Genomic DNA, 12,133 nt, shown 5'->3' with positions numbered 1-12,133 from the left:
TTCCCCACATCCTCCCAAGTTCAGAAGCAACCTGCCAGGCACTGGAGCCCAAATGAAGGCTTCGGCCCCTGGCTGCCCCTGTGGCCTCGCGCCGGTGCTCTTCTTGCTGCTGGCTGCGCCCCCGACAGCGGCCACCCAGAAGGTAAGGGGTGTCCGCAGGTGCCCGAGCGGGGGTGGCGCGAGCCGATTGACGAGAGCGTGTGTGTGTGCGAGCACGTGCGGCCGGACGAGCGTGGCCCAGTGCGTGCGCGAAGACGGGGTGCCAACTGGCAGCCAGGCACTAGCCTGGGCGCTGTCTGGATGCTCTCCCATTTAACAGAAGGGAGACCCCGCTCCTGCTTTACGGGGAGGCGATGCGGCCCAGCGAGCTGCCGCTAGGGGCCAGCAGGGGGTGGGCTGGGCAAGAATGGGCTTCAGGAGCCCGCCTCTCCCTCTCCCTGGCTGAGTGGCTGCGCAAGAGTTATTTATGCTTTTCGTGTCTGTTTCCTCATCTGTAAAACGGCAAAAAGAAATGCTATTCAGAGCTTTGTCGTGAAGATCAAACCTGTAAAGATCTAGAAAGAACTTCGTCCAATGTCTGCCACCGAGCAGACACTCCATGAGCCACCCGGCCTCGGTGCTCAGCCGCGCGTGCTCCTGAACATGCCATGTGCCGAGAGCAGGTGTGCAAGGCTGCAGGCGTGCACACGTCCTTCCTGGGGAACCGCAGACCTGGAGGAGAAGAGCGTTTACCTGGGGAGGGTCCAGGGCTGCAGGGTCAAGGGGGGCAAAGAGGAAGGCTCCCAGTAATTAGAGACTGGGCCCCCCATCTCCTCCACGTTCTCCCAGCTCCCGTAAGCACCTGGTGGGAGAGAGGCAAGAGCTGCTTTTCCCAGTCTCCATGGAGGCCGAGGGGCACCAGAAATCGCAGAACTTGTTCACTACCCTTTCACCAGGCAGAGCTAGGATCAAATGTGAAGCGGCCTGACCCCGCTAGGGCCCCCCGCCCGAGGAGAAAGTGACAGTCACCTCCCGGAACACACTGAAGGGTGGGGGACGAAGCACGCAGCTCCCTCTGCTGTGAGACCAGTGTTCACATGTGAAATGCCTCATGGGGTTCGGCCGGGGGCTTGGTCAGTGGTTCAGTCGGTGTCGGGGACCAAGGGCAGGGCCCCCTCTTAAAGAGTGCTGTCTCAAGCTAGGGTGGCATTCAAACAGTCCCACCCCTCCCCCTTCACTGGTCCAGAATGGCATCAACATCTACAGCCTCACCGTGGACTCCAAGGTCTCGTCCAGATTTGCCCACACAGTCGTCACCAGCAGGGTGGTCAACAGGGCCAATATTATGCAGGAGGCTACCTTCCAGGTGGAGCTGCCCAAGAGAGCCTTCATCACCAACTTCTCCATGTAGGTGCCTTCCTGCCCTCTTCCCCGACCTTCCTCAACCCGGCACCATGACACCATCTGCCCTGGTGACACCCTGTCGGGAAGAGCGACCCTCTTCCTGATGTGAGGTGAGCCAGGATGGATGCCTTAGGCGTGTGTGCTCTGCCTGTAGGCAATATAAGGAACCAGAGGCTTTACCCATGAACTTCATGCGTTCTCAGAGACGTTCCATCCCTCCATCCTCCACCCATCCATCCCTCCGGCCGGCCATCCCTGCCTCCCTTCCTCTCTCCCTTCATCCTTACTTCCATCTCTCCCTCCCTCCCTCCCTCCACCCACCCTTCCATGCACCCCTCCCGCCATCCACCATCCACCAACCCGCCCAGTTCACAGATGGAGAACCACAGCGTCTTGGTGTCTGTTCCTCCGAAGAGTAGAGTTGGGGCATCCTGAGGCCAGGCCCAGGCAGGAGGGAGTCACAAAAGGCAGAGTCCAGCTCAGAATACAGATGACTTCCTAACTCCTGGGCTGCCCCACAGTGGAGCAATGCCTGGAGGAGGGCCATCTCTGTCACAGGAAGTTCTAAGCCAGCTCGTCCCCTCCCTCCCACTTGGGACACAGCAGAGGGCCTTTCTGCTCTGGGCCCGAGGCCGCACGGGGAGGCCCCTGGGATTTCTGTGGACTCTGTGGCTCCAGGCTGCTCCTCACCTTGTCCTCTGCTGTCCTCCCCCACCCTTCCCAACTCTTTTGCAATGTTTGCTAAACGCCTGAGAACCCTCCCCGTCCGCACCTGGCCCCACGAGAGAGGCAGTGATTGAGGGCAGGCCAGAGAGACGCTGATCCCAGCAACTGAGGGAGGGCAATGGATGGGGCCCAGAGCAAGCTTCTCTCGGCCGGGGTCCCCAAACTACCCTGAGACCTCTGAAATAACTGCAGTGGGGCCTGGGTCCCTGTGGTCGGCTTCTTCCTCGCTCCCTGCCACCCCCGTCAGCAGCCCCCTGCTTCTCCTAATCCTGGAGCCAGGCCTGTGCTGCCCAACTTGCAGTCTGAGCACTGCAGGGTACCCCCAGCCTCCGACAGGGGGCCAAGACCAGAAGGCGGCCAGCTTCTGGACACATGGCATGTGCTGAGAGCACAGGGCCTGCACTCCTCTCTGGGTCCAGATGGTGTTGCTGCAGGAGATGGGGAAGCAGGGGGCAGGGTGCCCTGCTCTCTGGCCTGACGGGGAGCCTCAGCTGGGCATCTGGGAGGACGAGCCCTATGGCCCACTCAGCAGCTGCATCCCTCGCCCAGAGTTAAATGGTGACCGGGAAGGTCAGGAAGGTGGGACACTGGGTCCTAATGCCCTAGCTACACCCTCCCCGCCCACCCCTGCCCACTCTCACCCTTTCAGGCCCCCCAGGTGGACCAAGCGTAGGTTCGCTGACACGTCCCTGCTCACCTCACAAGGAGGGTCTGGAGCAGGTCTTCTCCTTCCAGAGGAAAAGCCCTGGCAGTTCCTTCTAGTCCCAAAGAAGAGCCATTAGGATTGTGGCCACACCCCTGGGGCTCCCGTGCACCAGTTGTCCAAAACCTACTTCCCCAGAGGCCCCCCTCTGTGCAGAGGGCCCTGCCGTGTGCTGGCAGGAAGAGGGGACAGCTGCAGGGAGAGGGGTCAGAGCCTCTCAGGCCTGCGTTTCCCACTGGCCTGGGAGCCCAGCACCCCGCTCCTCCTCCGGCTGCCCACACACCTGCACACAAGGGTGGGCACACGTGCACCCCGGAAAGTGCTTGCTGGTGACTGACCAGTTCCTCTGGGGGCAGGCTGTGAGGTAGACCGGGCAAGCCGGGATGCGGGGCCAGACTGCAAGGGTGGAGGCCAGGCTTTACCTCAGCCCTGCCTCCCCCGCGACCTTCCTCCCCGGGCTGTTCAGTAAATGCATGTTTACCAACACTGTGCGTTGCCGCAGGGTAGACAGAAGCCTAGCATAGCTCGCAGAGGCCCACCACCCTCAACCGGGGCCCTGCCCAGAGTCTTGTATACAGTAAGTACATAATAAGTGAGTAGGCTGGGCGCCTGGGTGGCTCAGTTGGTTAAGTGTCTGCCTTTGGCTCAGGTCATGATCCCAGGGTCCTGGAATCGAGCCCCGCGTCGGGCTCCCTGCTCAGCAGGGCGTTTGCTTCTACCTCCGCCTGCCGTTCCCCCTGCTTCTGCTCTCTTTCTCTCTCTGACAATTAAATAAATAAAATCTTTAAAAAATAAGAAGAAGAGAGAAAGAAAGAAATGGGCGGGCTCAGGCAAAGACAGGAGTCGATCTGTGAAGAGGCACACCAAGTTCAGGGAGGCTCCCTGGAGGAGGTGGGACTGGAGTGGGCAGCTCCTCTCAGGCCCTCCACAACACCTGCCGTCCTGCCCCAGGGTCATCGGAGGTGTGACCTACCCAGGGAACATCAAGGAGAAGGCTGCAGCCCAGGAACAGTACAGCGCAGCTGTGGCCAGGGGCGAGAGCGCTGGCCTCGTCAAGTGAGCCAAAGAGGGTGGTGGGAGGGACCCGGGGGGGGGGGGGGGGTGGAGGCTGCCCCTGCCTTCAGCCCTGCAGACCCCTCCAGCCTCCAGTGGCCATACCCTGCCTGGCCTGGAGGGGCAGACCTGCTGCTCTCCTCCCCCAGGGCCAGCGGAAGAAAGACGGAGCAGTTCCAGGTGTCGGTCAGTGTGGCTCCCGCTGCCAAGGTCACCTTCGAGCTGGTGTATGAGGAGCTGCTCAAGCGGCATCTGGGAGCATATGAGCTGCTGCTTAAAGTCCAACCCCAGCAGCTGGTCAAGCACCTGCAGGTACCGGCACTGCCTGCTCCCCGGTGTGGGTGGGGGGTGCTCCAGGGAGACACCTGCTCTGCTGAGGGCAGCCCCTCCTTCCCGCTCTGCCTCTTGTGAGGCCCAGCCCCAACTCTGGGCGACCGAGTGACCCACTCCTTGCCTCCAGATGGACATTCACATCTTTGAGCCTCAGGGCATCAACTTTCTGGAGACAGAGAGCACCTTCATGACCAACGAACTGGCAGACGCCCTCACCGTCTCGCAGAACAAGACCAAGGTGGGCCTGCCTCGGTCGGCGGGCAAGCGTCCCCAGGGGCCTGTTGTCAGGCCAGCCGTATGAGTCTATCCAGAGAGTGGGACAAATGGGCAGACTCTGAGCCGGAGGGACTTCGGAGGTCTGTGTTCATGCTGCCGCTTGGCTGAGGTGGAGGGCAAGGCCTAGAGAAGTCTGCTGGGTGCTGGTGTGAAGCCTGAGATGGGGAGAAGGCCATGGGGAGGAGCTGGGGTGAGGGACCCACAGCGGGGAGGGGTCACCAGCTGGATCCTGCGCAAACTGAGCCCAGCCTCTGCTCACACAGCTCCCACTCCCCTGTATGGAGGCAGTCTCTCCAACAGCTTGGCCTCAGAGAATGTTCCCTGGACTGTGGCCCAAGGCTGCATCCTGGAATTCTTGCTTCAGAGGGGGTGGGGGTGGCCACGGGGCTCCTACCAACTCCAGGCTGTCCTTCCCCAGGCTCACATCCAATTCAAGCCCACGCTCTCCCAGCAAAAGTCACCAGGGCAGGAGGACACAGTCCTGGATGGCAACTTCATCGTCCGCTACGATGTGCACCGGACCGTCTCCGGGGGCTCCATTCAGGTGTGTGGGCTCTCAGGCGAGAGTAGGGCAACCAGAAAAGGGCCCGAGCTTGTATGTTCTAGAAGGAAATGCAAAATAACTGCCCCTACTTATCAGGGTGAACCAGTGGCAGCACAGACCGAAAACAAATAATTTTGTTATGTTGTCCCTGAAACAATTTTCTCTTGGAGGCACAGAAGTTTCACCTCTGCTAAAGAGATGCCCTGTAGGATTTCCTTTATTGCCTTGGCTGCCAGGAGGCTCACAGTTCAGTTTTATGCTCAATGGCAGTAGCTTCTTTCACACAAGTTCCTGGCATCATTGTGCTTTCCCTTTTGACCTCTGATGGACCTTGTTTTTAAAGTCTTTAGTCTTTTGATGGATTTCAGGCTTAGAATGTCTGAACTTCTTGTGATAAGTTGCCTCAAATACTAAAACAAATAGGAGATAAAGTGGGGGTAGAGTTCTAGTGGACCATGTGTGAGCAGGGAAGGCAAGAGAGGGGCTGGACTGAGCCGTCAAAGACGGTGAAGATTTGGGAGGTCAGCAGTGGAACAGAGACAGAGGGGGCTGTGTGAAGAGAGGAACCCAAGGATTAGGGTGAGAAGGCTGGTCGAGGGCAGGGCAGGGCTGCAGCTCTTATTACCTGGGTTTGTTTCACTCTGATCACAGATCGAGAGTGGCTACTTTGTGCACTACTTTGCCCCTGAAGGCCTGCCCACTATACCCAAGAATGTGATCTTTGTCATTGACAAAAGCGGCTCCATGAGAGGCAGGAAGATCCAGCAGGTGGGTCCCTCTGGCTAAGGGCACAGCCCTGGAATCTCACACATGCCTAACGCCATTGGCCCTGGTCTAGGAGGCATTCTCCCCCCTCCATCTTCCTGGGTAAGGGGTACCCAGGGGTTGAGATTGGCCAGAGTGTGGGCAGTGCCTGCCCCGAGAGCATTGACCATGGGAGCCTGCAGATGCCAGCCCAAGTACACATGAGCCCCAGGGAGGCCCCACTCAGACACCCGCCTGAGTCTCCCACCCTCCTGCCCAGACCCGGGAAGCCTTAATCAAGATCCTGGATGACCTCAGCCCCAACGACCAGTTCAATCTTGTCAGCTTCAGCGGGGAGGCGGCCCAGTGGAAGCCCTTGCTGGTGCCGGCCTCAGCCGAGAACGTGAACCAGGCCAGGAGCTATGCTGCCAGCATCCAGACCCAAGGAGGTGAGCGCCTCTGGGGCCCTGCAGCGTGGGGGCTTCTGGTGCAGCGAGCCCAGCCTGGGCAGCCGGGCTGGAAGCCACCACCCTGAGAGTACGTTCCCCCCAGGGACCAACATCAACGACGCGATGCTGATGGCCGTGCAGCTGCTGGACAGTGCCAACCAGAAGGAGCTGCTTCCAGAGGGGAGCGTCTCCCTCATTATCCTGCTCACCGACGGCGACCCCACCGTGGGTGAGGGCACCGCCAGCCACTCCGGGACACGCTGCCCTGGAGGGGGCGCAGCTGGGGTTCTCCCTGGCTTGCCGTGGGACCCGAGGCTGGGGTGGGGGGCGTATCTGAGGCCCCTCTGGCTCTGAGATTCCAGAGGTATCTTTGAACAAATCACTTTCTTCACTCCCCCTTCCCACACTGCTGGGTCCAGGGGAGACCAACCCTGCAAGGATCCAGAAGAACGTGAAGGAAGCTATAGATGGCCAGTACAGCCTCTTCTGCCTGGGCTTTGGCTTCGACGTCAGCTTTGCCTTCCTAGAGAAGCTGGCGCTAGACAACGGCGGCCTGACTCGGCGCATCTATGAGGACTCGGACTCCACCCTGCAGCTGCAGGTGCCAGAGGGTCCCGGGTGGGCCGCCTGGGTGAGGTGGGCGGGGCCCGGCCCGGCACTCGTGACACCCCCCCACCTTGCAGGACTTCTACCAGGAAGTGGCCAACCCACTGCTGACAGCAGTGACCTTTGAGTACCCCGGCAACGCGGTGGAGAAGGTCTCACGGGACAACTTCCGGCTGCTCTTCAAAGGCTCTGAGATCGTCGTGGCCGGGAAGCTCCGGGACCAGAGCCCCGATGTGCTCTCAGCCAAAGTCAGGGGGCAGCTGGTGAGTGTGGCCAGCCCCTCTGCAGGGGAGGGGCAGCCGGGGCGGGCAGTCAGGAGGGACTGGGTTCAAATGCCAACCTGGCAGGGCTCCAGCGACTGACCTTGCACAAGTCACACCGTGCCCTCTGCCACTTAGAGATGACGCTTAGCAGTCCGTCTGTGCTGCTGCTGGTCCTGAGAGCACCAGGTACTTGGCATGCCCTCCTGGCCTCACACCGGCCCTCGGAGGCTGTGGTCGGCCAGGGGGACTGCTCCCCTTTCGCAGATGGGCAGGCTGAGGTCCAGGCAGGGCAGGCAACTTGCCCCGGGCCCCAAAGCAGCCAGGTCAAGAGCCCGGCTCCCCTCGTGACGCCCTGTCGCTGCCTCTGTGCCACGGGAGGCCCTCTCACTCCACGGAGAGAAACAGCACCTGCTCTGCTGTAGATCCTTCTCTAGGCCCTGGGGATACTGTCCTCTCGGGAGAGACAATGCGGGTAAATCATCACACAACCAGGGAGCTGCAGGCTGGGTTCGAACCAAAGTCCTACCTATGGCCTCTCCCCAGAAGGCCTGGAGAAGGAAGCAGCAGTCCACCCAGAGCTTGGTACCCACCTTACTGCCACCATCCCGCTGCACCCAGCCCCAGCAGAGGGCACCAGCTTGGGCAGGGGACTGCTGGTTGGGGCGGATGGGGCCCCAAGCCCTATCAGGGCCATGACACCTGAGTTCTCTTCTCAGCTCTGCCACTGGCTTCTGGAGAAGGCTCTTCCCTCTTTGTTCCCAGAGTCTCCATCTTTGGGATGAGTGTGGAATGCCTCTGGGGCCCCTTTCTGCCCCTACACTGCACTTGCCCTTCCTTCCCGCTGCTGTTTCTACCCTGGCCAGGGGTTCGGATCCCATTCTCATTTCCCTTTCTCTGGAAGGGTCGGTCTGACCTGAGTTCCCGGCTCTGTGCCTGCCATGTTGGCCTTGGAGGGGCCCTCACTGCCCCTGCCCGGGCTGGGCCCCTCTTTCCAGCACATGCAGAGCATCACCTTCCAAACGGAGTCCAGCGTGGCGGAGCAGGAGAAGGAGTTCCAGAGCCCCAAGTACATCTTCCACAGCTTCATGGAGAGACTCTGGGCATACTTAACCATCCAGCAACTGCTGGAGCAAATGTGGGTGGCCCACACCCTCGAGGGCCCACTGGGGCAGCCACACACAGCCCAAGCACCTTCCCAAGCTTTCCCTGGGGCGGGGGGCAGGTGCAGCTGGCCCGGGGTATCTCCCGGGCATAGAGAGAGAGGCTAGTGCAATCGTGGGTGAGCTCCAGACTCTCCCAGTGGGAACCTCCCAGAAGGGTCTGGAAGGGAGGGAGAATCTGACTAAGCATCTGGGGAGGGCCCGCTGAGCCTCTGATATCCCCCACCTGCAGGGTTTCGGCATCCGATGCTGAGAAGCAGGCCCTCGAGACCCGAGCTCTGAACTTGTCGCTCCAGTATTGCTTTGTCACTCCCCTCACGTCCATGGTGGTCACCAAACCTGAAGGCAAAGAATGGTCTGAAGTTGCTGAGAAGCCTGTGGAAACCAGTAGGTGTGAGAGTAGGACCCCAGCCTCCTCGGCAGCACAGTTTTGACCTAGCGTCCTCCAGAGCCTTTCCCGTGTCCCCACCAAGTCCCCGACCCAGCCATCCCTAGTTTCCCAGGATCCCCCGGACACTCAGCCCATCTCATTGATGAGGAAGCTGAGGCCAGGTCTCCTGACCCCAGAGTTCACCGCACTTAGTCAGTGCTGGGGTTGGGAAGCAAGGTTAAACAGAAGCACTTTGAACTTGTGGAAACCACTCTAACAGTGTATTTCCTTTTCTCTCTTTTTGTTTTATCCAGAAAACAAACACAGGAACTTCTACTTAGGTAAGGGCCTAATTCCTTCAAAGGCTGGGCCGGGGGACGGTTGGCTGACACAGGGCTTAAGGCCCCAGCCCCGCGAGGTTGCTGCTACTCAGACCCCGTCCTGGGCACTTAGGGACACAATCCCTGGTCAGCTGGGGACCCCAAAAAAGTATATCCCAGAAGCTAATCCAGGTCCCTCTGATTTCCAGGTGGTCCACTGTCTAGATTTCGTACCGCTGGAGACAGAAGGTCCAGAATAACAGGTGGCAAAGGAGGGAGGGGGAGGGTGGGGGAGAGTGACCAGGACCTTCACCCCAGACACAGACTAGGCTCTGCCCTGGTTGTTGCGGGAATGACTTGCCCGGCTCACCTGGCTGGTTGGCAGGGCGGGGACTCAGGTCCAGTTATATCTGATTAGGAGGCATCTATACAGACTCTGTCCTCACCCAAAGACGAGGCTGTAGAGGACAAGGTAGTCTGAGTCAGGGGCAGGGGCGGGGGGCTCATATCCCAGGGACGGGGCTGAGGGGCTCAAGAAGGGTCCATCGCTCCCACGCTGAACTTCTCCCGGCCATGGAGGGACAGGCTCCCAGAGTGACGAGCGTAGGGAGGGGAGTCATCTGCCCTCTCCACATCCCTCTCCTGACCTGGGTCCCAGAGCCTCGGCCATGGGGCGCCATGACGCTGCTTGAGAGAAGGCTGCATGTGTCAACTTTTCCAAAGCTGGACCCTCTGGGAAGACACCTAGTGACTTATGGAGAGCCGGACCACAAGGACCTCTTAATTCTCCTCATCCTTACCCACTTATGGCTGGAAAATCACTGCTACCGGACATGTTGTTAGGTAAGCCACTTTCTGACCCTCTGAGGGTCTAATTTTCTCAAGATGATCATTAAACATGGCCCTAGAGTTAGTGAGGTAAAGCACAAAGCACAGGGCTGGGCACAAACCAGGGAGAGTTGCTGTGGGGCATGACATGATGTAATGTGTCCTTTATTTTCACTGAATTGGATTCATTACACTCTGGAGGCTGGCTCAGGATGGAACCTTCTAGAAAGGGATGTCTTCCTCCATTTCCAAAGCCAGCAGTGGACCCTTGAGCTGTTTCTGATCTCCAGGTCTGGACTCAGAAACAGCACAGAGCCAGGCTAGACCCTGTGTCCTCTCCATTTTCCCTACTAGCACGCTCTCCTGTTTGGAAATCTCATGACAAAGGCTCTCCTAAGTTGGGTGTGGGTGTGGCCGGGGTTGCGGGGCTGGGTGGGGGGGCCGGGGGCGCTGATGATAGCTGGAGGGCGTGCTGATTGCTCTCAGTCCTGACTGCCCTCTTCCTTTCTGTTTCTGGCCCTGCACCAATGCCTGCTTCGGCACCATCAGCCCCCTCCATTCCTGACGAAGTGTTTCGTGGTGTGGATTTAAGAGCCAAAGATGCCCCCCAGGCCAGAGTCCCTGCAGTAGCTTCAGACCCTATAACAGGGAGAATCTGGGAGAGGAAAGCCTCGGGGAGCTCTACAGACTTGTCACGTGGGTTTCCCATTGAGGTCGAGAGGGAGCCCTAACCGCACATCCATGTCTCTGTCTCTCACTGGCCCCCACCCCGCTCCTTGGGAAGGGGCTCCTAAACCCGGACTTTTTCTTCTTTCAGAATCAGCCAAGACAGCCTCACCCCCAGGTCTGTTGCCAGCCTCCCTTAGGCCTGGTCCCCGCCTTGTCCTTGTCTCCCAGCCTGCTCTGCCTACCCTGGGAACCACAGCTGCTGTCCCAGCCCCCATCCAGGCACCTGCCGTCATCCTGATGCTGCCCGGACAGAGCGTGGACCGCCTCTGTGTGGACATCAAGCACTCTCAGGGGCCGATGAACCTGCTCTCAGACCCTGACCAAGGTGAGAGGTGCACATCCAGTCATCCACCCAGAGAGACCCAGACACCACTGACTCCCGACTTACTACCCCAGAGACAACGATGAGACACCTGCCCGTGGAGACACACCTTGCCCCATGCAGGCGCATCCCAGATCCCGGCATGGCCACGTCCCTGAGCACCACATATGCAGGTTGGGGTGGCCTGGGCACTCCAGGGTGACCAGACGTGGACTTGCTCCCAGGCACTGCCATACTCCCGGGGTGGGGAGACAGACTTGGGCACAGACGAGCTCAGTGGCCTATAGTCAGTGCCCAGAGTGACATGGAAGCAAACCCAGAGGAGGAGACAAGAGCTGTCCGGGGAGCAGGGGTGGCTGCGCAGGGTCATAGAGGAGTGACGAGGCCTTGGCAGACAAGTAGGGGTCCACTGGGCGGAGGAAGGGGCAGGCAGAAGCAGAGCCCTGGAAGGTGCTGGTGGGACTGTGGAGGGTGTGGAGGCGGTGAATGGTGGGAGGAGGTAGGTGTGTGCTGGCCAGGCCTGCACCCCCAACCCCCAGAACGGTCTTACTGGTTGAACTGAGTGTCGGGTCAGATGCAAGGAGGCGCAGCACTCAGGGATGCTCACGCTCGCCTGCAGAGCCGGCCAGAGTCAATGAGAATGTACAGCTCCCTCGTTCCTCCCAGGTCCACGCAGTCTGCCACTCATCCCGCCAGGCCTGTGGTCTGTTTGCTCACAGAGGAGGGGGGACACCACCCCTCTTCCATCTTGCCCTTGGCCATGGGACCTCATCGGGCCAGGCACGCCACAGGAGCTTTATGAACGTTTGTCGATTTCCAACACGATCTCCCTTCTCAGGGGGCTCGTCTGAAGGTGGCCATCACTGAGGATTCGGGGGTCATTCCACAGGCATCTGAAACCAGGGGATGAGGGGAGAGACCGTAGGAACCAGCCCCCAGTGTGAGGGAGTGTTTGGTAAAGGGAGCCGGGGAGGTCAGCTGGTGAGAAGGGGTCTGGGTGGACCGTTCCTGGCCACACTGACAGCGTTGCCCCCCACGGCAGGGGCCGTTCAGGCCAGCGCCCAGCTGGGGCCATGGTCTTGACCTCTCTGCCCCCGACCCTCTCAGGGGTTGAGGTGACTGCCCAGTACGAGACAGAGAAGGCCCAGTTCTCGTGGATTGAGGTGACCTTCAAGAACCCCCAGCTGCAGGTCCGTGCCATCCCTGAGCATGTGGTAGTGACCCGGAACCGAAGAAACTCTGGCTACAAGTGGAAGGAGACGCTGTTCTCGGTGATACCTGGGTATGCCCCGGCCTGGGTCCCGTTGGGTTCCCCCCCCCCCCC

General features: G+C 60.0%; 1 protein-coding gene across 4 annotated transcripts in view; it reads left to right on the top strand.

Moving 5' to 3' along the window:
• Positions 1 to 12: 12 nt before the first annotated feature.
• The window catches only part of ITIH4 (inter-alpha-trypsin inhibitor heavy chain 4), a 14,726-nt gene continuing 2,605 nt past the window's right edge, over positions 13 to 12,133 (top strand). The window contains exons 1-19 of one of the 4 annotated variants that reach the window (XM_025885607.2): positions 13 to 142; positions 1,226 to 1,386; positions 3,764 to 3,868; positions 4,015 to 4,177; positions 4,326 to 4,436; positions 4,893 to 5,018; positions 5,670 to 5,786; positions 6,043 to 6,211; positions 6,315 to 6,440; positions 6,631 to 6,812; positions 6,895 to 7,080; positions 8,076 to 8,215; positions 8,473 to 8,627; positions 8,925 to 8,951; positions 9,140 to 9,193; positions 9,654 to 9,773; positions 10,308 to 10,454; positions 10,576 to 10,812; positions 11,917 to 12,091. In XM_025885607.2, coding sequence (XP_025741392.2) covers positions 53 to 142; positions 1,226 to 1,386; positions 3,764 to 3,868; positions 4,015 to 4,177; positions 4,326 to 4,436; positions 4,893 to 5,018; positions 5,670 to 5,786; positions 6,043 to 6,211; positions 6,315 to 6,440; positions 6,631 to 6,812; positions 6,895 to 7,080; positions 8,076 to 8,215; positions 8,473 to 8,627; positions 8,925 to 8,951; positions 9,140 to 9,193; positions 9,654 to 9,773; positions 10,308 to 10,454; positions 10,576 to 10,812; positions 11,917 to 12,091 — 2,591 coding nt within the window. In that variant the 5' untranslated portion in view covers positions 13 to 52. The remainder of the gene's footprint in view (positions 143 to 1,225; positions 1,387 to 3,763; positions 3,869 to 4,014; positions 4,178 to 4,325; positions 4,437 to 4,892; positions 5,019 to 5,669; positions 5,787 to 6,042; positions 6,212 to 6,314; positions 6,441 to 6,630; positions 6,813 to 6,894; positions 7,081 to 8,075; positions 8,216 to 8,472; positions 8,628 to 8,924; positions 8,952 to 9,139; positions 9,194 to 9,653; positions 9,774 to 10,307; positions 10,455 to 10,575; positions 10,813 to 11,916; positions 12,092 to 12,133) is intronic. The other 3 variants (XM_073901355.1, XM_073901356.1, XM_073901357.1) reach the window with 3 other exon arrangements.

Source organism: Callorhinus ursinus, unplaced genomic scaffold (genome assembly GCF_003265705.2).
Source record: "Callorhinus ursinus isolate GAN/ISIS: 27379988/994484 unplaced genomic scaffold, GSC_fseal_2.0 scaffold15, whole genome shotgun sequence".
Classification (NCBI taxonomy): domain Eukaryota; kingdom Metazoa; phylum Chordata; class Mammalia; order Carnivora; family Otariidae; genus Callorhinus; species Callorhinus ursinus.
This window is presented reverse-complemented; position numbering and strand designations above follow the sequence as displayed.